Genomic DNA, 27496 nt, shown 5'->3' with positions numbered 1-27496 from the left:
AGTGCCTGAAATCCCAGTGACTCAGGAGGCAGAGGCAGGAGATTTGCAAATCTGAGGCCATCCTGGACAACTTAGTGGGACCCTGTCTCAAAAATAAAAAAGGGCTGGGGATGTGGCTCAGTGGATTCAACTCCTAGTACCAAAACAATAACAAAAAACTCTCCCTGGGGCTGGGGATGTGGTTCAAGCAGTAGCACACTCGCCTGGCATGCGTACGGCCCAGGTTCGATCCTCAGCACCTCATACAAACAAAGATATTAAAAAAATTCTTTCTCCCTCTTAAAAAAACAAAAACAAAAAAAAAAAAACAACCTCTCCCTGACTGCAGGACTCCAGGCAACCCACTCCTGAGGTGGTAGCATGGACCAGACCCCCAGATGAGGTTGCTTTTTGACCCCTGCTCCCCCAGAAATAAAGGCCCATTAGGGAGGAGGATTGGGAACTGGAGTGAGGAGCTGGGCTCAGTCCTAGCCCCAGACCTCCTGCAGCAGGAGGCTGGGTGGGTGTTGTTTTCTATACTCAGAAATTTCGAAGAATGAGAAGGTGAGAAAGAGAAAGTGTTGCCATCCCACGTAGGTGTACAGAGGAAAAACACACACCAAGGATGGAAATGGTTTATTAATCATTATAGTAAAAAAATACATCATATATGTGTGTAAATGTGGGTATGTGTGTGTGTATATATATATATATATACACACACACACACACACAAATATATATATATATATGCATAAATGAAGAAGCAGGAGGGTGTAAACCCTGGAATCACTAGCATTTATAATTTATACCTGGGTGGTAACATTAAGGCTGCATTCATTCTCTTTTCTTATACTCATGTGTGTCTATGTATAATGGGTAAAGATTAATAAAGTTGGCTTCCTCTGTAAATCAAGGCACCATCATTAGCTTCATCATAACCAGGACAGGGGCCAGGGTGAGGCTAGATTCCCCTCTCAGAAAACATGAAGAGCCAAGATGTGACTCCCTAGAACACCCCCACCAGCCTCATCCCTCCACGGAGGCAACAGCTATCCCCGCACAGAGCTCTGTGTTAGACATGGGTAGCGAACAGAGCCCCAAAGAACCCCTGGCCTGATAGTGGGCTTTGGAAATGAGGGGGAAACAGGCAGCAACCTTTAAATATCAACACATTAACACTCATGAAATGAATATGTACATGCTGAGAAGAAGAGTGTTATAGAGATTAATAAAGAGGATGGAGGCGGGCGTGGTGGCGCATGCCTGTAATCCCAGCTGCCCAGGGGCTGAGGCAGGACTGTGAGTTCAAGACCAGTCTGGACAACATAGTCAGACTCTGTCTCAACAAAACAAAAATAAAATGAAGAGGACGAGTAGCAGAATGAATTGTTGGGGCGGGTGTTAAATAAAGGAAATGTGCATTGGCATGAATTTTTCCAAGGTAAGGAAAGAAGGTCAGAGTTCCTGGTGTCCGAGGCTCCATGGACAAAGTGAGGGCATTGAGCCTAGAGGGGCTGGAGGAGCTGGACAGCTTGGAGGTCAGGACACCTTGGCAATGCAGTTTCCAGCTGACAGCACACCTCCAGTCCCAATCAGTTCCTTCTGGGTCCTTGGATCACTGAGGCAGCGGGGACTCAAGGATGGCTCTGCAGGTGGGTACAGGAAGAAGATGAGGCTCTGCCCCACAGCTCCCCTGACTCTTGTCCCATCTTCCACCTCCTTCTTCATGGTCCCTGAGATGCTTGGAAGAAGTATTCTAAGCTCTCCTCTCACCTGGATCCAAACCCCACTCTGTCCCCTCCTGCATCCTATTTTCAACTATCACTGTGGACCAGTCACCCCTCCCCTCAATTCAGTCACCTGGGGTTGCAAGGGGCCCAGTTGGCCTCTTCAAGGTGCTGCTGGGGAGGCGGGCGATGCGGCTGCGGCCCTGGGAGACTGAGGAACTGAGAGAGGAAGGGAAGGAAGGAAGGTTACAGCCATGCCCTTGACTGTGGGTAGGTGGAGGGAGACAGCACTAACCGCTAAGCCTTGAGGGCAGGGGAGCTGAGAACCAGGAAGAGTTTCCAAGGCCAGATGCGGGAGCTGGAGAGGCTTGTGGAGTTTGGGACATAGGAGAATAAAGAAGGAGTTAGTCCAATCATTTGGATTAACTAGTAAATGCTGAATATCTCCCTGTGGATAGGGGATCTTAGATGATCACTCTGGGATGATCCTATAATAGCAATCAAAGGCCAAAGAAATTCCAATCAGAGAATTAGATGCTGGCTCTGCTCACAGGACCTTGGCTGCTTGCTCCAAGGAGTCCAGAGACACATCAGGAAGGGGTCTGTGGTCAGTCTAGGTGCCTAACACCCCAATGAGGGCTCTTTCTCCATGCCCTCACCTCAACAGCTTCCAGATCTTACCTCAAGGTGTGCTTCTTCTTGCAGGCTGAGTTTCCAGGGAGGGAAGATGTTGGTTTGGGGCCTTTCATGGTGAGCAGGAGCACAGGTTCACTGGGGAGTGGGCAGAGGGAGAGAAGCAGATAAGGAAGGAACCAGAAGTGACAGTGGCTACTCTTATTCCCTCTAATTCCCAGCTTGCGAGGACGGGGAGGTTGGACAAGATGACCTGAAGTTTCTTCCTGCTAAAAGGTGGATTCTCTCCCTGCCTCACCAGGCCTGGGCTGACAGCTGAGTGACAGCCCTGTTCTGGGAGAACATCCAGATGTCAGTTTCTGGTGCGTTCTGGGAACTGGAGTTCAAACAATTTCACCCTTCCACCTGCCCAGCTCTGAGCTTGTTACTGAGAGCAGGTTCAGGGGCCATGGAAGATGCAGGAGTGCAGGTGGGCAGCCTGTGGCCTCTGCCTCACAGGTCCCGGTCAGCCTGCCACTTGTTCTTGGCCTTGGACTGTCCTGAGCTGGTTGTTATTCCTCTCTCTGGACATGTGGGTGGAGGGCAAGGGTAACAGCTGGACCTTCTCACTGGAAAATACTGAAGAAAGTTTTATTTCTCTATTCCAGATGCTGGGCTGGAGGGGAAAAATCTGGGGGGGGGAAAGTGGCAGAAATAGTTTTTGTTCCAGTGGGACAAAACTCAGATCAGGACATAGTGCCCAAGCAAAGCAGAGGAACAGACAGGGCTGGGCTCATTAATTCCTGGTTCCCTGCTGACTCTTCCCAAGTGGGGGTTCTATTAGCTATGCATGCGCAAGCCACAAACCAGCATAGAGCTGGTGGATCTGAGCATGAAGGCCCCGATATGACAGGACGGCCCCTGATTAAGCCATGCCTCCTGTCCTCTGTGCACTCTGCTCTCCTGGGACTGGCTGGCAAAGCTGACCATGACCAAAGGGAAAGAGATGGCAAATATCCTGTTTCCGAAATCCAGTGTCTTCCATTCTTGTCGGCAGCACCCTTGCTGACTCCTGACCTATGCTGGGAGGTTGGGAGGGAGACTCACCTGGGAATGAAGGGCTGGTGCAGCCGGTTCAGTTCCTGGGGGACATTCTCCCAGCCAACAAATTCATGGAAATTGAGTTTTGAGGGGGGTTCCTCAGAGAGATCAAAAGTGGTGTTCAGGTCACGAGCAGGTAGAGGGGTGGAGCAGTTCTGCATGGCAGAAGGGCCCAGGGGCACCCGGCTTTTGATGACTGTAGCTGGGCAGAAGCGAGGGGAATGGCAGGGGGAGGAGGCCCTTGCCCCTTTGGGGGTACTGGGCCCACATGAAGGCTGAGCCTTAGGCAGAGACCCTCTCCTCAGACAGGGTAGGAAAGACTGGCGCTGGCGCTTGGTCGCCAGCTTTGGGGCCAGGGGACTGTCTGGCTCTGTGAGGCTTGTGCTCTTTCTCTTCTTCTTCTTCTTCTTCTTCTCCTCTGTGGGCTGTTGGGATGCTGAGGCTAGCGTGCAATCAGGCTCAGATGGGATCCCCAGAGGGTGCATGAGGCCACTCAATCTTCTTGCCATTGTTCGGGTCACAGGGCCACAGTACCTTGGAGATTCTGGGCAGAGAGAGGCGGGTGCTGAGGAGAGACCAGGGACTAGCCAAGAGGAAAGAGAATGTGAAGAACTTGGGAAGCCAGACACTGGAGACATGAAGGAACCCTTAACTCCTCAGGTTTCCTGGGGCCTCTTTGTTTGTAGAAGTACACGATCCTTGGGGTCCAGCCTCCTAACCACAGCATGATTCAGTATAACCAGCTGGGCACCCATAGGCAGGCAGAGCAGGGGTGAAACTTACTTGAGGCTGAACACAGCTCCTGGGTCAGAGGGGCCCTCCCAGCCAGGCCAGGAGTCCTGGAGGTCTTGTCCCCAGGCGCGGCTTTCTCCTCTTGCACCAGCTGCCGCAGGGTCTCGAACTCAGTAATCATGTCAGGGGTCAGGAGGTTGGCTGCCTGGAGCAGGGAATACTGCTTCTGGGCCAGGCACAGCACCTGCAGGGCCAACCTGGAATAGAAGGACAGGGAGCTCTACTTAGATACAGCCTGACCAGGGTCCTTTATGCCAGGCATTGTCCCCATCACTCGCTGTGGTTGAGGAACATACCTGAGCTGGTCCCCTAGTTTTCTCCTGCCTTGCCCCACACTAGCTGGCTGGCCTCTCACCCAGGGTTCCAGCTCTGTCATATCCTTGCAAAAGGCCAAGATGGTCATAGGCAAGGGTAATAAGTATCACCCATTATACATGCCCCATGACAAGGACAGTGACATGGAAAGTAGGGAAACATGCTAAGTGACTTTGGACTTGGAAGGTCTTAGTTTCCTCTAAGCCCTGCCACTTATTAGCATTGTGATCATAAGCTCATTTACCTTGAGGGCAGTATAAGGTAGCTGTTAAGAACTCAGCTTAAACTGGATGGACTTCTGTAATCCCAGTGGCTTGGGAGGCTGAGGCAGGAGGATCATGAGTTCAAAGCCAGCCTCAGCAAAAAGCAAGGCACTAAGTAACTCAGTGAGACCCTGTCTCATATGGGTGCCCACATAAAATACAAAATAGGGCTGGGGATGCGGCTCAGTGGATGAGTGCCCCTGAGTTCAATCCCAGGTACAAAAAAAAAAAAAACCCAGCTCAAGTCAGACTGCCAGAACCCTTCTCAGCTGTGTGATCTTGGATGCACTGGTCCATAAACTTAAGAAAAGAATAACAAATGCACCCACTTCATAGGATTGTTGGAGAGATTGAGTTATTTTAGCCAAGCATGGTGGTGTATACCTATAATCTCAGTGACTCAGGAACCTAAAGCAGGAGGATACTAAGTTTGAAGTCAGTCTCAACAACTTAGAGAGGCCCTAAGCAACTTTGTGAGACTCTTGTCTCAAAATAAAATTAAAAAAAAAAAAAAAAAAAAAGGCAAAAAGAGCTAGGGATATATCTCAACAGTAAAGTACCCTGGTTTTAATCACCAGCACCAAAAACAAAAAGTAATTTTGTTTACAGAATGTTTAAAGAATACCTCACATATAGTAAACACTGTGAGTTTATTGTATTATGCAAAATGGTAATAATACCATCTACCTCATTAGGTTAAAAGGAGACAAACTAAGATAGGTTAAATTGACCTTGGCTCTGAGAAGACCCTCAAAAAGGCATTTGGTCTGTGTCCTCTATTTAGTGCATGGGATCCTGAAAAAGTATGTGTGAATCAACACATATTTTACATGCTCTGGGAATTATTTAAAGGAAATTCTGAGGGTATTGAGATTATTAATGTTGTAAATTTAGATTCTCATGAAGCAAATTTTCTTTCTGTAAGGCACACCTATGATAAAAGAATAAACAGAATTACCTCAGTAGGATTATTCATAGCAAGTGATTTACCTTCAGGGAACACTACCTGTGTGGACACCTCTGAACCCCCACTGCCCTCGGTCACGTGTGCTCAGGGAACTTACACTGATTTGGTAAAGCAGCTTTGAGGCCTATTAGAATACTGAGAAGAGTGGGTTTTGGAAGGAAATGAATGGGCCTGGAAGTCAGATGACCCAGGTCTGGCCCTGCACAGAAGCCTCAGCCGCACCACACCACACCCCCCCCCCCCCCCGGCCAACAATTGGGGAATTGGTCTAAATCAGGAATTTTCAAATTAAGTTTCAAACGCCTATTAGACAGCAAGCAACTCTGCTGTCTGTCATATCTATTAGAACTCAGCGTGAGATTCCATGTAAAGAGAGGACTCTGCAACTGAAAAAAAAAAAATTCCTACGAAACCACTGAACTGGAAAATCTCAGCTCTGTTCAATGTCCTGATGATCCAAGATTCTCAATTCGAAAGCCAAATAGAAATGATTTTCGATTATCTGCTTGTCAGAGTGTTTCCAAACATGGAAATGATCTAGAATGTTCTGCCACTCCTTAATCTAGGGGGAGTCTTCTATCATATTGTATTAGTACTTCATTAATATTGCATTAGTATTCTCCAAGAACTAGGGAGAATAAAGATTATGATCCCCAAATCATAGCCAAGATTGAAAAAACTTGCCGGAAACCACAAAACCAGAGGCAGAGCAGAAATGAGGACATTGGTCCTCTCTCCTCATAAGAGGGGACTCCAAGCAGAGAGACCATGAGTCATCTGTGGGAACCTGTGGTTGTTCCCTGGGAGGCCAACGGGACATCCCGCCCGTGCATCCCTGCCTCTCCAGGCCCCAGGGAATTGGCAGCAAGAGACACATAATGAGCCGCTGATTATTCAGGCCACAGCATTTTTTGCTGAGTCGGGAACAGACACTCCCCAACAAGAAATAAAATTAAACAGGCCCTTCTGTCCGGAAGCTTTAAATACACTGCCTAGTGTGAAGCATGCTGGGGAGGGAGGAGCAGGGCTGGCAGTAGCACCACTAAGCGGCAGGGGATTTATGGACCTGGGGCCAAGGGAAAAATACAGCAGCGCCCCTCAGTGAAGCACAGAAGGAAGGTCCCCAAACCCTTCCTCTCTGGCTCAAGTTGGAAGTTTGTATTTATTTCTGAGAAAAAAATAGCCACAGTCTATCTGTTGATGAAGATGCATGAGAAGCAACTGACTCAGGAAGGTTGACCCCTCCTCCGCCTGACACCCAGCTCCTCCCAGCTGCACCCTCCTCACTCTGACAGCAGCTCTGCCCTCAAATTGCCAGGCCAAGTGCTAGCCCTAGCAGCCTGCCCTAGCTCAGCACTTGCTGGCTGTCTGGATGGAATCTGGTGTTTTGCTTCTCTCGCCTGTTGGGCTGCCAGTTACATGGAGGAATAAATAGAGATGATGCTAAGTAAACAGTTAGGTGATCGTATCTAGGATTGAAAGCAGATAAGGGATGATGTGGATGAAAAGAAACTTGACTCTTAATTAGAACCAGGTCCCACCCCCAGGAGGGTAAGCCCCTCACTTCCCACCCTGGAAGCCAGAGTAGAAGCAAGACACTCACTGCTTAGAACGGTCCCCATCCAGGTTCTGTGGTGATAGGTGGCTGGCCACCGGCTTAGGCTGCGGGGTCAGACCAGCAGACTCTGACAGTGGGGGTGTGAGGTTCTGCTCCAGTGTCTGGGTTGGAACCTAAAGAAAAAGGGGGTAGAGGAGCCAGGATGACCTCCTAAAACTCTAAAACCCTTCCCTCCCGCAGGGGCAGGATGGCAGCTCCCCGCAGAATGGCCATGCCCTGGGAGAAGCTTGCTTTCTCCCAGTCACTTCCAAACATACAAGGATCTGACAGACATAAGAAACCCGGGAGGAGAACTGGGACTAAAGGGACGCTGAGTTAAAGAGACACATTTATTCAAATATTCTACCAGCCCCAAGCCCCCCGGAGGCCCAGGCCTCCTGCTCCTAAGCCCTACCTCAGTAGGATCTTCGTCCTTGTCCTCTGGGGTCTGCTCCTGGTCTGAAGAGCTTTCTTTTATGATCCTTTGTTCCTGGGCCTCTGTCCCCAGGCTCCCCTCTTGAAGATCTCCAGATCCCACGTGGAGTTCTGGGGTCCAGGGCTGGCTGCGGGGACGGGACACTAAAGGGGAGCTAGGAAGGCTAAGGGGAAAATAAGAGTTTGAAAGATATGATGTGGGGGCAGAAAGGGTGAGCAGGGAGGGGGACCTCTGCAGCACCAGGTGGCAGAGCCCAGAAACAATGCTTGAGTGACAGATGGGCTGTGGTTAAGGGTAGAAGAAGGTTTCAGGGATTTTCTGCTTTAAGAAACAATAACACCCAAACTCTAAGTTCACTTTCTCTCAATGAGTAGATTCCACTTGCTTATATGCTCATTTGACAAAACAAAGACATTCTAGGAGATAATCAGTTGCTGGCCCTTGGTGGGAATCCACAACCCTAAGTATGGAACATCTGAAAGACAGAGAAGGGGCCCAGTTCCCTGTCCCAGCTGAGCTGAAGGGTGGGACGTATATGGGCAGTAGAACTCACTGTTGCTGTTGAGGGCTCAACTTGGAGGACTGTGGGAGACCCTGCTGTGGGGCCTGGGCTCCTGCCTCATACACTTGAAGCTTCTTCCTTAGGGAGGCCACCTGCAATGACAGCAGTCTTAAACTCAGCTGAGCCCAAGAGGTGAGGAATGGGCAGAGAGCCCTGCTGCACCCCAGCTCTTGTCTCTCACTCCTTGCCCCAAGTCTGTTCCCCAGGTAAGCTCCTCACCTCAGCCTGGAGCTGTTGGCAGATGGTGACATACTGGCTGATGTGACTGTCCAGACTGATCACGTTGCTCTTCAGCTGAGATGGAGACACAGGGAAAAGATTGGTTTGTTCATACAAAGCAGCTGTTATCAACCACCTCTGGTGACCAGGCATCACACAGGAACCTCACTTACAGTACCAAGGACTTCCTCTTACAGGTAGAAAAACAGACCAGAGAAGGTCAGTAATGTGCCTGGGACCACAGCAAAGGACAGAGGAGTGCCTGCCTATGAACCTGATGCCTGGCTCTCTGGACAAGACATTCTTGCTAGATGGGGGCTGATCTGCAGCAGTTCCAGGTGAGCCAGGGCTCCCGAGGAGGTAGGGAGGGGAGGCCCATAAGGGAAGGCCCAGCAAGTATGGCGGAGGCCAAAGCACCTCTGCTTTTGTTAACATACAGGGTGTTTATGTCATTTTGCTAAAACTATGGTCCTACTGCTTAAAACAAGTCAGAACCAGGCTACTGGCCCACTGGGCCCTCTGTTCCATGTCTCCCTCGGAGTAGACTGCCTGCCTTGGTCCAACTGGAATCTTCCCAAAGGCAGGGACAGTGTTGTTCCTATCATAGAGCCCAGGGAACTTCTTTCCTCTGCTTGGGGACATTGGACAGGGATCTGAGGAAGCTGTCTTGGTCCTGTCCCATCCTCCTACCAGGTTAGGAGATCCCTCCACACTCAGGTTGGCCATCCCTAACTGGTACACACCGTGAGTTTGATCTCTTTGGCCCGGTCAGCATATTTGAGGGTGTTGTAAGTGTCCTCGTAGGACAGGCTAGAGGGGCTGATGGCAGCAATCATCACTGTGCGGCAGTTGCCCCCAATGGAGTCCTTCAGCAGGCGGGTCAGTTTGCTGTCTCGGTAGGGCACATGAGACTTCCGGCCCTGGGGCAGTCAGTGGATTAGGGGAGACACAGCTGTATTAGACTAACCTGGTCAGGGTCTGGTGGCCTCCCGCCCAGGGCTGAAGACAAGGACCACTGGGTTTAGGCCTCACTTGCTGTCCTGGGTGCTGGGCCTGCACTGTTTTACCTTTGCATCCACCAGGGCATTGAGGACATTGATGAGGGCCAGCAGAGAACGGTTGATGTTGGCACCCTCCCGCAGGCGCTCCCCCTTGGCATGGGTGCTGGATGCCCGCTCTGAGCCAGCCAGGTCAATCAGGCTCATCTTGGCCACCTGTAGGGCCTGAGTCAGTCCTGGGACTCGGTCCTGCTGCTTCACAAAGATCTGGAGGGGAAGGGCAGGAGTGAGGGGGACGTGGGCACCAGGAGCCCAGGTATCATGCTCAGTCCACGACCCTGCTCACCTGGAAGATGGCATGGGAGCGGGAGGAAGTAGCATTGGCATCTGTGGGGTGCTGGGTGCGGTTGTGGTTCCCCCTGGTCAGCATCTTCAGTAGCTGCTCAGCTGAGGCCGGCTGCAGAGGAGACGGCAGGGAGGGGGCTGTGTTCTCCCACCAGGGCTTTTCCCCTAACAGGAAGGGCTGATCTTCAGAGCCAATGTCACCCCTCTCTTGCTACTGCCACTAACCCAACATCCAGGATATCCCCAAATTGCCTTATGAGGAAACCCTGGAGGACAAGTGGGGCTGCTGTTCCCACCTGTGCCCAATCCTATACCTGGTGGAAAGAAAGTCCTTGCACCATCACCCCCTTATCAGGGTCCTCGCGGATGATTAGGGGTCCCTTGGGCTCCAGGAGGTCATGGATCTGTTCATTGTACACCTGAGGAGAAAGGACAAGAGGGAGAGGACTCTCGACTCAGTGCAGGCTGGAATGGGCACAGTTGCTGGACACGGAAGCAAGAAACAGGTATGTATTTGAGGCACCAGACACAAGGCACTTTGCAGGGTGAAGATGAATGAGGGATGGAGCCCCAGGGTGGAGGGTGGGAGAGAGGCAGCAGCCCTACCTCCAGGTAGCTGATGAGCACCTCGAATTGCTTCTCCTCCTGGAAGGCCTCAAAACGCTTGTACAGTTCCATGGTGGTCAGGTACATGATGCCAGGGTCCCCCTCCTTTCCCAGCATGGTGTGTGTCTTCCCAGCCCCAGTAGCCCCATAGGCAAACACTGCAGAGGACAGAGTGGGGAGAAGGGTGTCAGCAAGGCCAGGCCTGCCTCCCCCAGGGTTGCCACTAGCATATTCCACCCAGCTCAGCCCTGCCTTTCTCCCAAGCCCCTTTTCTTTTTCATCCATGTCCACTAGTCTGCCGCTCCACTGCTCCTACCTCTTATACCCTACCCAGCACTCATGCTCAGCCTCTTGGTCCTCCACACATCTGTCCTGGCTCCTACAAGTCTGTGGACTCCAGGGAGCTGCACTGTGGGTGGGTGTTATCACCAGCTCCTCCAGTGTAGGGAGCTTCCTCCAATGAAGGCCCACCACTGTTTCCCTCACTAGCATTCACTGTGGTTCATAAACACAAATGCAGCTGTGTTTTTGTGATCAGTGTCTTCTCCTCTTTAGACTGTCAGCATCAAGAGTCCAGGAGCTGCATCTGTCTGACTGCCTACTGTATGCTAGGCTCTAGTGTCTATATTTATAGTGCCTCACACAGTACAGTGAATGAATGGGGCCCCTCCAGAAAGGATGAAAAGGCCAGAGCTCCCCTCAACAGGTCATGCCAGCAGAGGGACAGGCAGACCTATGTCAGGAGACAGGGGAAACCCCCCCTTAGAAGGAAGCAAGGCTGCTACCAAGCAGGATTCAGGTTCTTACCTGAGCAGTTGTAGCCCTGGAGGAAGCTGTCCAGGATTCTGCTTGTGGTGTGCTGAAACACGTCCTGTTGGGTGGCCTTCTCACCAAAGACCCGGTCAAAGACAAATGTTAGGCCCTTGCCCTTCTTCTTGGGGCCGTCATGGGTAACACCCCATTTGAGGCTCCCATCAGGTTCCTCAGGGTCAAACACCAGCACCCGCTCATCCACGACTTGAACCACAGGCCACCGCTGACTCTCCAACTCCCGAGGAGTGGGGGGTCGCACCCGCACCATCACCTGCACCATGCTGTCCTCCACAGCCATCACCATGGCAACACCTGAGCAGAGAGATGATGGAGGTGAGGACCAAACCAACCCAGACCTAGCCAGGTGCCCTTCAACACCCAGGGGCCTCCTCCTCCTCCCTTCCCATGTTGGCACCAGTGTCAATTATTTATACATATCTCTTTCTCACTTGAAATACGCCTTTGCCATATTTAAATGACTCTTTTTCCATAGGTGTATTAACTGTCTATTTTGTTCCACTGAGCTATTTATCTACTCCATGCCAACATCACACTCTTCCTACTATGTTACTTTACTGTGATTTTATCTAGTAAGGCAAGAGCCCCTCACAAGTCTTTTTCATAATTTTCTTCACTATCCCAGGTATTTAATGTCTTTTAAAAAATTTTACTGCTAGAAGTGATGGTGCACACTTATAATGCCAACTCAGGAGACTAAGGCAAGAGGATCACAAAGTTCAAGTCCAGCCTCAGCAACTTAGTAAGGACTGGTCTCAAACAAACAAACCAACAAAAAACCCTAAACATAAAACTTTATCAGTTCTGTTAAACATAAAACTTTATCAGTTCTGCTCACAACCAGATCCCCTTCTCCACTCAAAACATCTGCATTTACATATTTATTTTGTTATTCTTTAAATATAATTCCTAAGTGTTTTATACATTTATTTGCTTTCATGAATGGAAAACTCTCCCATTTCCAGCTGGTAATTGCTAAAATGGAGAAACAACTGATCTTTTAGATATTCACCTTATATCTACCACCCTCAAACTTTCTTAATTCCAATTTGCTTATTAGGATTTTTTTATTCTCCAAGTATACAATTATGTGCCAGTAAATAAAAAAAAGTTTGACCTTTTCTTCTCCATATTTATGCCTATTTTATTTCTTATATATTACAATCTCTAGAACTTATAAAAAACTATTTTGAATAACTGATAACAGACATGCTGCATGTTTTGCTTTTGATCTAATAGAAAGTGGCCTTATTGCCTCATTCTTTAGAAATGAGTTTGGGATAAAGAGTCTTTATCATATTAATTATTTCTCTTATTCTTATTTTATATAGAGTTATTATTAAGAAACTCTAGAAACTCTTTTGGCATCTACTGATACATTACATGTCTTTGCTCCTTGTGGTATATTATTGCTGATATCTATCCAAACATATATTCTGGGAAAAAAATCCCTACCCTGGGCTAAAGTGATACTTTTAATATTTAAATAGTCAAATATGCCAGTCTTTTCTTTTGTGGCTTCTATGTTATATTTAAGAAGACATTCCTTCTCTAAGGTAATAAACATTTTTCATATAATCTAATGCTTTTTCTTCTCTTACATTTAGATTTTTATGGAAATAGAATTTAGGGTCACTCTGCCACTGAACTTTTTGAGGCAGGGTCTTACTAAGTTGCCCAGGCTCACATCAAACTTGTTATCTTCCTGCTGAGGCCTCCTGAGTAGATGGGATTGCAAGCATGTGTAGCTGCAAACTGGTGGTTCTGAAGTTCTATGAAAAATCTTGCTAAGATTTTAATTTGGATTATTATGAATTTATAGATTAATATGAGAAGAATCCTTTATGTTATTGAGTCTTCCCATCTAGGACCTGGTATCTATTCCTATTTATTTACAATTTTATAATCTTTCAGAAAAAATTTATAATTTTCCTCACATGCGTAATATATATTTCTTGATAGGTTTATTACTGATTATTACACAGTCTTTGTTATATTGTGAATAGGCTCCTTTTAAAATTACATTTTCAAATTCACTTTTTACCAGAATATGGCAAAGCTTCAGATCAGTATGCAGATCAGGTATCTGGTCACAATGCTGGACTCCCTTATTAGTTCTAATAGATTGCCATTGATTCTCTTAGGCCTTTCAATTAAATGATAATATAGTTTGCAAATAATGACAGTTATGTTCTACTTTTATGTTCTATTTTTCTTTATTTAGTTGCCCACCCTCTACTGCCCATTAGGGGTGCAGATATGAGTGTTGAATTTTATCAAATGCTTTTTGGGGCTTGCTGAAATGATCATTCTGTATTTTTCCTTTAATCTTCTTATGCCAGGGGTGACACAACAGATTCCCCAGTGTTCACCTGGTAATTATGACAAGCACTTAAGTTCCCTTCCTTCTCATAGCTCCCCCAGGCCTTTCTCTCTCTCTCTCTCTCTCTCTTTTTTTTTTTTTTTTGTGTGTGTGGGGGGGATGGACCAGGGATGGAACCAAAAGGTGTTTAACCCCTGAGTAACATTCCCAGCCCTTTTTATTTTTTATTTTGAGATAGGGTCTCACTAAGTTGCTTAGGGCCTCAATAAATTGCTGAGGCTGGCTTTGAACTTGTGATCCTCCTGCCTCAGCTTTCTGAGTTGTTAGGATTACAGGCAGTCACACCATGCCTGGTACCCCCTGGCTTTTCACTTCTCCTTTGAGGCAGTTTACCAAGAGTGGGGATGGAATTATGGAATGTAGAACTTAACAGATCTCCTGGAAAACTTTAACCCAATTCTAGGGACATATTAACAGGAGTTAAGAAATGGGAAAGGAGATTGTTACTGGAGGATATGAACAAAAGAACTCTTTCCCAGTAAAGGCTAGGTATGGCTGATAGGTCACAATTACTGAGCATACTCAGCAAAGAAAAGTGGGATATTTACCTCGGGGAATGAGTCAAATTGAGCTGATTTGGAATTTTTGTCCCCTTATTCCTAAACTTCTTCCCCACAGCAGACAAGGGAAAGACATCAAGGAACAATAATGTGGAATAATTTGATTTCTATTCCAGCAATCAAATTGTCATAATAAACATATTAGCTAAGTTATCACTGTATCAGGGACTATTCAAAGCAACTTACACATATCATCTCCTTTTATCTCCACTGCAATCCCACAAGATAGATAGTATTATTATACTCATTTTTCAGTGAGGAAATTGAGACAGAGAGGGTTAAGCAATTTGCCCAAGGTCCCAATGCTAGTGAGTGATGGAGTCCTATTTTAACCCAGGCAGTCTGACCGCAGAGTGCCTGATAATATTATATATTATGCTTTGATGATCACATTTTTGTAATAGCCCCTTATGTTAGTATAATAATCATAATCCCCTTTATGGGACTAGCATTATGTTTTCAGTAAACACTTGTAGACATGTGGATTGAACCTAATTTTTAGCGCTTGAGTTTCTTGCCCTTGAATTCTCACTCCCAGGAAACTCCACTTTTTTACTGTGGGAAATAAAGTCAGAGGATGCCCGGAGTCTACACTGGCTCCTTCCTGGCAGTCCCAGCATCCCACCGGGAGGGTTTCGGCTGAGGAGGAGACACAGAGCAGCCTAACATTCCAAGCAGGAAATTAAAAAGGGCACTGGCAAAGGAGTGTGCATAACCTTTACAGTTTCTCTCCTCCCCGCCTCCTGAGGGCCAGCGAGGCCGAGTCTGTTTGCCTAATGAGATGTTTTTCCTCTTCCTGAGACAGTGCTGGGGGCACAGGGTATGGGATGCGGGTGACACTTACCATGGGAGCCCCTAAGACACCTGGGTCCTAGTCTCTGTTCTGTGTCTGACTTAGGGGGAGGTCTTTCCAAGAGCCACCCAGCATCAATGTCACATCAGCTTCCCCCTTTGAGAGCCAGGGAGAAAGCTACCTATCTGCTCCCACCCTAGGGGGATGGGGAGATTAATGAGAGAACGTTTGTCAAGTTTGCTTTGATCCTTGGTTGGAAAGAGCATTTCAGCCCAAAGTACAAGGGAGATGATTCTTTAATAAGATCTTCAGGGTTCTCAGCCAGCCACAGTCACGTCCTATTTCTAACCCAGGGCAGCTCATTAAAACCCAGAGGCTAGTGTGCTACTGAGCTAGGGCTGGGAAGCCAAGATTCAGTTGTTTTGGGGGTGGCCTTTTCTTCCACCCTCTTAGGGACAGTCCCAACAAGCAAAAGTTCCTTAGACGCTCCTAAAGGAGAATTATTGAAGACTTGAGGGGATCCCCCTGCAGACTCTGGGAGTTAGGAAAGTCAGGAAAGGAGCCCAGCCCTTAGATATTCTACTGTTACAGCGGTTTCTGTACCCCCTTTCATTGTTCCTTCAGAACCCTTTATACCCTTTATACTTGTATATCCTTAAGCTCCAAGAGAACACGCAGTAGATGCAGAATAATGTTTGTTCTATCAATGAATAAGAGCCAGAGAAGAGCAGTCTGAATCCGAAAGCCTAAAAATAATTATCCTTTACTGAGTGGTTTACAGACTGTATCAGACACTACACTAAGTACTCTATGCTAGGTGCTTTACAAATGCTGTCATTTAACTTTCACAACAATATCATTATGTGAGTAAGATACAATTGTTAGATTCTTGTTTTTTTGTAGTTGTAGATAGACAAATACCTTTATTTTATTTGTTCATTTTTATGTGGTGCTGAGGATCGAACCCAATGCCTCAAGCATGCTAGGCAAGTGCTCTGCCGATGAGCTACAGCCCCAGCCCATGTTACATTCTTATTCTACCAAGGAAACTGGAGGTACTGGAAGGAACTTATCACATCACGCAGGTAGGGTAGTAAGCAAGGCCAGAACCTGATCTCTTTCTGTCACCAGAGGCACTACTCCATCCTTAGGCTGTTCTGCCCTGCCATGGGGCTTTGGCAGCTCCTACCTCTCCTCACCTTGGTACCCAGAGGACAGTGTCCCGGGACCACTGGTTCTTCCTGTGCATGGCGGATATAAGAAGGAGCTGTGTTTTGCTTATTATTTTTATTTTATTTTTTGGTACCTGGGATTGAACCCAAGAGATCTCAACCACTGAGCCACATCTTCAGCCCTTTTTATTTTTTTATTTCGAGACAGGGTCTCCTTGCTAAATTGCTTAAGGCTCACTTAGTTGCTGAGGCTAGTTTGAACCCAGCGCTTTGTTTTTTAAATAGACTATCCTAAGGCTGTAACTGACTATAGCTTTGTTTATTCCTTTCTAATCCTATTTATTTATTTATTTATGGTGCCAGGGTTTGAACCCAGGGGTACTCAACCACTAAGCCACATTCCCAGTCCTTTTTCTTTTTTTGAGACAGGGTCTCTCTAAATTGCTGAGGCTGGCTTTGAACTTGTGATCCTCCTGCCTTAGTCTCAGGAGCCACTGGGATATAGGTAAGCACCATCGAGCCAGCTCAATCTTATTTTTTATTTTTATTTATTTTTTTGTCTTATAGTTCTGACTAGGAACTCCAGTACAATATTGAATAGAAGCAATAAGAATGAGCATTCTTTTTTCTTTCCTGATTTTATATGGAATGTTCCTAGTATTTCATACTTTGTTGGTTTAAGGAAATTTATCTCCATTTCTAGTTTACTGATATATATATATATTTTAAATCATGAATTGGTATAAAGTTTTATTGAATATTTTTTTCTGTGCTTAATTGCAATATGTTTCCTCCTTTAATCTGTAAATTGTATTAATAGAGTTTCTTTCTTTTTCTTTTTCCTTTTTTGGTACTGGGAATATCAAGCCCAGGACCTTGAGCATGCTAGGAATACAAGCTACCACTGAGCTATATCACTATACCTGTGTTAATAGATTTTCTAATGTTAAACCATTCTTGCACTTCTGAGTAAGTTCAACATGGTCATATTATTTTTAATACATTGCTGTCTTCTGATTGCTAATATTTTAAGGGTTTTTTTTTGGGGGGGTACTGGGGATTTAACTCAGGGACATTTTTACCACTGAAGTACATCCCCCAGTCGTTTCTATTTTTTATTTTGAGACAGGGTCTCACTAATTTGCTGAGGGTCTCCCTAAACCACCGAAGCTGGTCTTGAACGTGTAATCCCTTCTGTTGCAGGGATTATAGGAGTGTGCCACCGCGCCCAGCTTGTTTAAGACTTTCTACAACCATATTTATAAAAGAGATTAATTTGTAATTTTCTTTTTCTCATCTGTAGAATCATAAAAAATCCTGAAAATGTTTTAGGGATAGTTTATATAAAAATAGAATCATTTTTCCTAATGGCCTGATGGAATTTGGTGAGTTTTTTTTTTTTATGTGTATGAAGGTATATTTAAAATGAATTCAGTTTTCTCAGTAGTGTTAGGTCTATTAAAAATTTCCATAACTTCTTGAGCCAGTTTTGGCAAGTTTTTCCCTAGAAATTTTTCAAAAGCATTTTTAAAAGGGTGTTCCATTGAAGACTTTCTTTTAATCTTTGTAATTTAACTAAAGTTATGTTCCCCTTTTTTTGTGTAGAAGATTATTTTTTATTTCCTTTGTTTTCCCATCAATGTTGTGAAGATTTTTTTTTTATTAGTCTTCTCAGAGATACAGCTTTTGGCTAAGTTAATCCTTTTATATTGTAAAATTCTATTTCATTATTTTCTGCTCTTTATCTTCTTTTGTGTCTATGTATTGGGAATTGAATCCAGGGGGTGGTCTATCACTGAGTACATCCCCAGACTTTTTTTTTTTAATATATATTTTTAGTTGTAGATGGACATACTACCTTTATTTATTTATTTATTTATTTATTTATTTATTTATTTATTTATTTATTTATTTGTTTATTTATTATGTGGTGCAGAGGATCAAACCCAGTGTCTCACATGTGCTAGGCAAGTGCTCTACCACTGAGCTAAATCATAGCCCCTCCCCTCTTTTTTAATATTTAATTTTTAGGTGTAATTAGACACAATGCCTTTATTTTATTTACTTATTTTTATGTGGTGCTGAGCATCAAACTCAGGGCCTCACCCATGCTAGGCAAGCGCTCTACAGCTGAGCCACAATCCCAGCCCCCCTCCCCAATTTTTGACACCCGGTCTAAGTTGCTTAGGGCCTTGCTAAATTACTGAAGCTGGCCTTGAATTTGAGATCCTTCTGCCTCAGCCTCCCAAGTTTCTGGGATTACAGATGGGCACCACTTACTGCACCTAGCTTTGATCCTTTTTATTTTTAAGACAGGGTCTCATTACGTTTTCCAGGCTGGCCTCAAACTTGAGATCCTCCTATCTCAGCCTCTCCAGTCACTGGGATTACTGGGGCACAACACTGTGCCTGGCTGTCTTCTTCCTTTTATGTTTTACATATGTATTCTGTTGTTTGGTTCTGTCTGTGTCTGTTTATCTTTAGTTTTTTTTTTTAATGTTCCAAATGTAAATATTTATGACTATATTATCCTCTAAGTATTGCTTTAATGCATCCCACAAGCTTTATAAATAGTATTTTTCATTGTTCCATGCAAAGTATCTTTTAATTATATCATCATGTCCTATTTGACTAGTTAAATGTATTTTTCAAATTTCCAAGTGAGGATTTGCTTTAATTTTCTTTTTCATTGGTATTTATAATTGAATTGCTTGTGGAAAGAGAATATGGTTTATAAAAAACTCTAATATTTGCTTTGTGGCCAGGTAGAGAAAAGTCTAAAAGTATGCTACTTGTTCACTTTTTTAAAAAGATACAACTGGGCTGGATAACATAAAAACCAATAAATTGAGACACCTTAAAATCTCTGAGCCATGGGGAAATTAAATACTGAAACAGGCCAAGAACTGAATACATGTAGTTGTTCATCATGGGGTACAGTTGTTCATCATGGGAAAAGAAATAGAATAGGAAGATTGAAGAAATCAGTTTAACATTGAGGGGAAGCTCATTCTGAAAAATGTTGTAGGTGTTCTCCTCTGAGCTAGCTCAACTGCTCTGTGCCTCAGTTTCCAAACCTGTTAATGTAAATAACATTAATATCTATCCCATAAGTTTGCTGTAAGGATTAAGTTCATTCAAACCTGGTAAGTGCTCAAGAAGCACAGCCATTATTACTAAAATTCTACAGTATATCATTTCTCCATGATGCAGAAAAGAACCAATGTCTTCAATAAAATGCCCTAAGTTCTGTGGCTTTTCTTTTTCATATCACTTCAGTTCGCTAAAAGTTCAAAGGTAAGAGGAGAAACATCCTAAGAACAGTAATAGGCTTGTTTTTCTGTCTACAGAAGTTCTTTCATTCCTTCCTTCATTCAATTCCAATATGTATTGAGTGCCCCAGTAACTGAGTTACAGTCCATGGCACATACAACTCAGCGATCAGTTCTGTAGAGATAGCAGGACAAGGGTTTAGGGGGTCCCAGGTCCTCCCATTCTAGTGTGCAGGAGGGCCCAATCCTTCCTCATACAGGAGCGAGAGGACCTTTCACAGAGCCGGCATACAGAGAGCCAGGTGCAGACGTGCGGACCCAGTCTAAGTCCTGGACAGAAGAGCAAGAGGGATAGTGATTTCCGGTACGCAAGGTGTAAGGAAGCGCCCAGCTCCCCACCTGGTTCAGAGGGGTCCACCCAGGACTTGCTGACGAAACGGCAGAGTTCGGTGATCGCGCTATACTTTCACGTTCTGCATCAGCGGGCTGGCTCAGGCTCCGGTCCCGGAGCAACTGGGCCCACGTGTCGGAGACCCAGGGCAAGATCCCACAGGGCCTACCCCACCGTGGACAAAGCTTACCTTTGACGGACTCCCCGTCGCTGGTGTTGCGGCTAGCGTGGAGATCCCTCCGCTACAAACGGAAGCGCTCAGACTCAGGAGCTCGCTCAGCACACCCTTCCTTACCGGGTCCAACCTTCACTCCGCGCCGCGCGTTCAAATTAGCCGGTCGACTCCTCCGCGCTTCCCCATTGGTCAACTCTCAGACCGTTGATTGGCTGTTTCCTAAGTAACAAAGACAATCCGAGGTGCGCATGCGCACTTCCTTCCTGCTGGCTGGTGATTTGCAGACAGTCTCCCAGACTGGACCAACCGGAGTGGCAGACAGAAACCAGTACCTGGTTGGGATACGCAGAGGGAGACGTACTCAGTCTCTTGTTTTCCTGGGGCTTGATTCATTACCAATTACAGCAACTAGACACTACACAGGTTTAAAAAAACCACTTTTTCTGTGGCCAAAGTTGGCATCTCATCCAAGTCGTTCTCCATCGTCCTTTTGCGCGTTCCAGGACCCTCCCAAAGTGAACTTCTAGGATAGCGTTGAGCCGGGCGTGGTGGCGCATGCCTGTAATCCCAGCGACCTGGGAGGCGAGATAGATCTCAAATTCAAAGCCAGCCTCAACAATTTAGCGAGACTCTTCCTAAAAATAAAACATTAAAAAGGGCTGGGGATGCGGCTCGGTGGTTTAGCGCCCCTGGATTCAATCCCTGGTTTAAAAAGAGAGGCGGCGCGGGGGGGGGGGGGTGAATATTCTGTCCTTCCTATTCATGAAGGAGAGTACGGCTCTGAAAGCCCTCCAAAGCCCCAGAATATGTTAAGGGGATAGCTCTCTATGACTGATTAGCACCAAACTGGTGAAGGCTGCGAGGAGTTAGTTGCTCTTACTTTCAGCAAACCTGGTCTGTCCCCACACTGGGATTGTGAGCAGGTCATTAGGCTAGTAGAATTGTTATTTAATTCTTGGTTAACTTGGCCCAAACTCTTTATTCACTTTCCTGGATCTCAATTGCCATTTATATAATGGAATAGCTCTGCTAGTTTGGTGAAGACAAAACAAGAAAACTATGCAAAGATGTTGTCTTTATATAAAGAAATACAAAATCAGGGTACTCAATATTTTTACTACCAAGGGAAATAAAACTATTAAAGAATAGTTTTTCCATTTAAGGGTCCCCTCTCAGAAATTTATTTGTATTTTAAAAGAGGTTTGGGGTGAAGTGGAGAGCTTAGGGCCCCAGGAGACCGACCCTAAGGGAACAGGTGCTGCTTGTGTCCTTTAAGTTGAATCTTGCCGGTGTCCTACTTTGGTTCAGAAAATTAAATGGAGGTGAAATGAGACAAGAGGAAGAGTCAGACCCTGCTGTGGGCGGTGAAAAGGGACTTGCTGAATAATCATGGGGGATCAGCCTCTCAAACCCTCAGATTCTGAAGTATAAAATAGGGAGTAAAATACTAATTTGTTACAAAGATTAGATATAATCTAGACAAAGTATCTTGCAGATATTTAATGAAATGGTTATAGGTGTACCAGTTTGAGTGCTCTGCCCAGCAGTCTTTCTTTCTTTGTTTTGGTATCAGGGATTGAACCTAGGTGATGGAGATCTTAACCACTGAGCTACTCCCTAGCCCTTTTTTTATTTTTTTAAATTTTGAGACAGGGTCTTGCTAAGTTGCTGAGTCTGACTTTGAACTTGTGATCCTCCTGCTTCTGCCTACAGAGTTGCTGGGATTACAGGTAGGTGCCACCACATCCAGCTAGACCAAGCAGGCTCTGGAAGAGGATCAGTACACAGGAAGGTATATGGAGGAATGCTGTTGAAATTAACAATGTGGAAGAGAAGGGAAGGACGTGGATGGGACAAAAGGAGAAAGTTGAGCTGAGAGCTCTGAATCTGGGAGGACTCTCAGAGTTGTCTCGAGTAGGAGACCATGCAGGGGACTAGGCCTTTAAACTTCCATGCCAGTCTGTCATGGAGGACAGGCTACTCTGAGAAGAGGGCAGACGTTGAGCAAGGCAGCTCATATCAGTAGAGGCGATCCCCAAAGGTAGGTGTGAGCCATCTGCTAGCAGCATTCCCAGCAGCTGGTGGAATAGATCCTTCAGTCCCAAAGGAGACCTGGGCAGTGTATACAGTGTCCATCACAGGAGGAAAAGGTGGAAGTTTAAGGAGGCTGAGAAATAGCTGCTATTATGGTAGTGTGGTTATTATGCAACTGGCACAGTGCTACGTACTGAGACATTGTCCTCTTTGGAAGATGCTTTCAGTCCAGCCTTGTAGACAGGCAGCTAACTGCTGAGGGAGTCCAGGAAGGCTTCATGGAAGAACAGGCAGTGGACCTGGGCTTTGAATAACAAGCAAGTGTTCTACAGGCAGTTGTAGTCAAGGTTTTTGCAGACCCATTCCTCCCTGTAGTCGGGGGCAGGAGGAAAAGTCTGTAACTCTTGGCCTGAGCAGTTTTCTTAGTCCAGGCTAGGGCTCCTCACTAAGGGAGCAAAGGAGCCCAAGCCTTGGGGTGTTGTGGAGGAACACTGGAACTTACCTGTCACCAGCTGAGAAGAGGCAGGAGCCCCATCCCCTGCATAGACTTCCCTGGTAGCAAGCATTGAGGGAAAGGGTGCCAGATGTCTTAGGGGAGGAAAGGCTCCTCCTGCTGGGAGAGAGGAAGAATTGACTCTCCCCTCCTTGAGGGAGCATAGGGACAGTTAAGAGAATTGTTCTCAGAAAAGGTAAGCCATGTGATCTTGGGCAAGCTAATTCATCTCCTAGTGCCTCAGTTTTCTCACCCAAAAACTGTACTTGATGATATTAACTTCCTTGTGAGATTATTGTACAGTTTAAATGAATGAATACATGCAAAATACATTTTTTTTTGGTACTGGGGATTGAATGTATGTGTACTTAACAACACTGAACTACACGCCCAGCCCTTTTTATTTTTTATTTTGAGAAAGGGTCTGCCTAAATTATCCAAGTTGGCAATTTAAGATCAAATTTGCAATCTTTCTCCTGCCTCAGCCTTCCAAATAGCTGGACTACAGTTGTGCACCACTGTACCCCACTACATTCATGAATAAATATATGCAAAATAAATAGAGCAGTTCATGATACATATATTAGTGATACATTACTGAAACAGAGATGAATGTATATGTTGATCTCCAGCTCCAATTTTCTTCCAGCCCTTGGATAAGAGAAGATAAAACCTCTCAGTACTCTGTTCTCCCACAGGTTAGCTTCAGCAACAACCCAAGCAGTGGGTAGATTTTGGAGGAATACATACTTTTCATAAAACCTTTCCAAACATTATACAAGTAAAAAATGTAAACCTCACTTAATCCAACTCCCTCAGAGGTAATTCTGTTCCCAGTAGGTGAAACATTGCCTGCCCTTGAATGCCACTATATTTTAGATGTATCTTTACAATCCCTGCGGGTATCTTGATTCTTTGGTGCCTTTCATCCATCTCTGGATCCTTGACACCAAGCTAGGGCCTTGCCTATAGGAAGTATTCAGTAATGTTTGGTGAAACAAGCAGAGCAAGTTGAGACAGAACAAACGGGTGAATCAGGGCCTCAGCTATATATCTCTGCTCTCACCCCAAATCAGAGCCCATGATGCAAAGGGGTGACAGAATTGACACTAGAGATTGGAGGAACCAGGGCACTCCATTCCCAATACTTAGCTCTACCTCCTGGGTACCCCATATGAAGCCCTCTCCTAGAACCCCACACTCACTTTGGGTAGGAGAACAACCCAGGAATCTTTATCTTCTTCCATGATCATCATCTCCATCCCAGGCATTGAAGTACAAACCAAGAACTTTAAATCATGGGGCTCAGGAGACTTGGGTTAAAATAATAATAATGCATCTGAATTTTGCTTCACAACTTATAAAACAGGCTCTCATCCACTCCCTCATGACAACCCTCAAATAGGTATTTTGATTTTATATTTTCTCCCCCATTTTGTAGATGGAGAAACTGAGGCTCAGAGAAATGAAGTATCTTTTCCTGAAACAGGACTTGACTTGGAGGTCCTGATGGTAAGGACTTGAACCCAATTCTGTCTCCTCTTCCTGCAGGTAGACCGGATCCTGCTATCTCTGGTTCTAGCTCTGCCTTGAGCCAACCTGAGCAACCTTGGGTTCTTCTCTGGGCCTTAGTTTTTCCAGCTGTGTAATAGGAGTTGCCCATCCTATAACTTTGATTCTCAATTTTGGCAGATAAGGCGAATGGGGCTCAGTATATGAAAAGCATGGGAGGTGGGTAGCTCTTTGGTCTCTTTCCTCCAGTCCCAGCTGCCACCACGCAGGGACCCTTCCACTCCCTTTCGGTTCCAAACATGTATAGATTTTTCACTTCCACTTTATTATCACTTCATTTGTAGGATTTTAAGGTTTGTTACCTGGAAGGGAGTGAGGAACTCACACCTCCAATTCCGCTTTTCAAATATACCTTCACCACTTGTGAAAATAACCTTATTAACAACATCTAACCTGTTACAGCTTTATGGGGAGGGGGGCACCCACATAAATAAGTGCAGAAGGAATGGGGGCAGGGAAAACAACACATCTAGGTGGGGTAACAAAGCCGCAGGACCCGCAGGGCTTTCTCCCAGTCCTCGGGAGTCCTAGAGCTGTTGCCAGGGTCAGCAGAACTCTGGTGAGGCCCACAATAGCTTTAAACAATTGGCTGCCTTCTCCTGGTTTTTGCCTCTTGCCTCCTCTTCTGGGGCTCAGAACTCCTCCTGGAAACAGCTCTTGTGCCTGCCTAGATCCCCTGTCTCCTGGACACTTGTCCAGGATTGATTCTCTGGGCAGCTCCCCTCCGAGCAGTAAATGAAATATCGGTTACCAGGAGTGAGGCGGGAGCCAATTAACCCCTAGACCTTGCCATGGCAGATGTGTTGGTAGGAAGCTGAAGCAGAGTGCCGAGCACACCTGCCTGGCCTTCCTGCAAAGTCATCCAATTAGGGCAGCCCCCAGCAGTGGGCCCCACTGCCCCCTCTGGTCCCCATAACCCCAGAAACCAGGGCAGCACCAGCCCCTAGGGCTGGCACAGGCTGGGCACAGGCTGGCCTGCCATTCCTTGTGTGGGTGAGCTCCAGGGACACCTCTGTCCTCACACCCCTCCTGGAAGGGATATTATTCACCAATTAGTCAGCCATCTTTCTAAATGGGAAGCAGCCTGGGGAATCTTCTTATTTCCTTCCTCCATTGTGAATCTGCCATTCTGACTACTCACTCAGCTCTGTCCCCTGGAATATTCTGGTGCCAGAAAAGCCCCTGACTGAGACTGGGGTGGAGACATGGCTTCTGCTCTCATAGAATCTCCAGTTGGATAAAGAGACAGTCTTTCCTTCAGAGAACCTGAGGGCTTCAAGGTGGAGATTGTCCCCTTATCTCAGAAAGGCCTCATTTAACAGAGGAGCCAGTAGTGGACTCCTCTGCACTGCCCACCACAGGGGAGACACGCATCCCACCCTCGAGGAGCTGACGACATGAGGAGAATACAGTCTTTGTCTTTGAGGCCTCCTACTCTGATGGAGGAGATGCAAGTCTTGCCTTCAGAAAGCTTCCCAGTCTGATGGTGGAGACAGTCCCTGCCCTCAGGTATATCATGTCTGAGGGAAAAAACCACTTTGCCCTTAGGGAGTTGCAATTTGATGGGGGAGACACTCCCCCAGAAGGCTCTTCTGCAGCAGGAATGTTGCCCAAGTGACAAGCAGCTGGCAGCTGGCACTGCAGGACCCTCCTAGAGCCCTGTAGAAAGGTATAAAGTCCTTGGCTTCAGTCCAGTCTCAGCTGCGCCACAAACTTTCTGCCCGAACATGGGCAAGTCACAAATTTTCTTCAGACTATGATTTCCTCATCTGCAAAATGCAGATTTTAGTCTTACCTCTCAAAATGACAAGATTGTCAAGTCACCAGAAAGAAAAGCAAGTCAGCCAGCCAGCTAGGCAGGCACTCACTACAGAAATGATTAACATGCTTTTTATTGTATAACAGAGGTCTTGGATCAGTCCCTGTGGCCTCTGGGGCTAGGGTGGGGAGCCCCCAGGTGTGGAGGCTGGCTCCCAGGTGTGACAGCTGCGTAATTCCAGGCCAATGAGGCTATAAAGAATCACAGGGAGCTGTGGGCAGCACTGGGGGCAGGAGGAGTGTCTTCTAATCTAATCACTCTTCCCACAGAGACTCTAGTTTCAGCCAGACCTGCCAGGGGTTTTATTGGGTTTGAGGGGACCCGCAGATTTCAATCTCCAGACCCCACAGGGAAGGAACAAGCATTAAGCTAATTTTATTAAATGGCCACAGCTGGCAGTGGGGGGAAGTAGAGGAGAGAAGGGAGGATAAAGAAAGTCATTCAAGTCTGCCAGCCATGACAAGGGTCCAATACATGGGGCCTAGCCAGGAGGAAGGCCTCCCCTCCTTCCTGTTTCTCCAGCTGAGCCAGACTGGGAAGCCAGATGGGACCTTTCCTCAATGTAGAGCCTTGGGATTCTCTAAGAGCCTCATCCCCTGGCTGCTTCCCAGGGCAGATGCTTAGAAATGCATCAGGTTTCGGCAAGGCTGGGGTGGGAATGGAAGGGCAGGGCTGGGGTTATGCAATGCTAGCTTCAGTTTTGCTTTGGAGATACCAACTCTTCATGAAACCTGGTGTCCTGGGCAAGACAGTGTGTGGTTCAAATATTGGCATTTGCCTTCTCCTAGCTCTGTGATCTTGGCAAGTTGCATAACCTCTCTGAACCTCAGTTTCCTCATCTAAAATGGATAAAACAGCCAGATGCAGTATGGTATGCTATGCGAGAGGATCAATTAAGCCCAGGAATTTGAGACCAATTTGGGTCAAAGAGCAATAAATACACATAGAAATATATGCCTCAAAATAAATGTATATAGAGGGCTGGGATTGTGGCTCAGCGGTAGAACACTCATCTAGCACTTGCGAGGCCCTGGGTTCGATCCTCAGCACCACGTAAAAATAAGTGAATGGGATGAGGTATTGTGTCCAACTACTTCTAAAAAAAAATTTTTTTTAAAAAGAATTAAAAAAATAAATGCATATAGAAATTCTTAAAATGAATAAAATAGCATTGTGGTAAAGAGCATAAGAGCATTTCCCATAAATCTGCTACCCCCCACTACATCTCTGTGAAAAAATATAAAGTGCTTACATAGAGTCTGTCATATAGTGGGTGCTCTGCAAATATCAACCTATATTATTTAGGAATGCCCTAATTGTGTGACTGTCATGATCCCCTAGTTACAAGAGGTGAGGGAGGCAGTGGTAGGCTGAGACTTAGTCTTGGATTCAAGGGCAATCACAGAACTTAGCAACTATATCACATTAAGCAAGCTCTTTAACTTCCCTGGAAGGAAATCTACCCATCCAACCTCCTGG

General features: G+C 46.1%; 1 protein-coding gene across 1 annotated transcript; it reads right to left on the bottom strand.

The window, feature by feature from the left end:
* Positions 1-600: 600 nt before the first annotated feature.
* Kif18b (kinesin family member 18B) lies at positions 601-27466 on the bottom strand. The gene is made up of 16 exons (XM_021728443.3): positions 20115-27466; positions 11330-11647; positions 10523-10680; positions 10231-10335; positions 9918-10028; positions 9641-9838; positions 9317-9493; positions 8574-8648; positions 8346-8446; positions 7772-7955; positions 7363-7490; positions 4206-4411; positions 3429-3966; positions 2391-2480; positions 1843-1928; positions 601-1628 (listed from the first exon to the last, which is right to left on the bottom strand). Exons 2-16 carry the CDS (start codon positions 11637-11639, stop codon positions 1522-1524), a joined length of 2574 nt encoding a protein of 857 aa, XP_021584118.2. The 5' UTR covers positions 11640-11647; positions 20115-27466; the 3' UTR covers positions 601-1521.
* Positions 27467-27496: the final 30 nt, after the last annotated feature.

This window comes from Ictidomys tridecemlineatus, chromosome 3, assembly GCF_052094955.1.
Source record: "Ictidomys tridecemlineatus isolate mIctTri1 chromosome 3, mIctTri1.hap1, whole genome shotgun sequence".
Taxonomy (NCBI): Eukaryota; Metazoa; Chordata; class Mammalia; order Rodentia; family Sciuridae; genus Ictidomys; species Ictidomys tridecemlineatus.
The sequence above is the reverse complement of the archived record's forward strand: the minus strand, read 5'-3'. Positions and strand labels throughout refer to the sequence as shown.

Coding starts and splice junctions, on each gene's coding strand:
- Kif18b (XM_021728443.3), bottom strand. CDS start 11,639: ATGGTGATGGCTGTGGAGGACAGCATGGTGCAGGTGATGGTGCGGGTG. Junction 9,839..9,917: donor GCTCCCATGCCATCTTCCAG/GTGAGCAGGGTC, acceptor CTTCCCCTCCAG/ATCTTTGTGAAGCAGCAGGA. Junction 1,929..2,390: donor AAGAAGAAGCACACCTTGAG/GTAAGATCTGGA, acceptor TTCCTCTCTCAG/TTCCTCAGTCTCCCAGGGCC.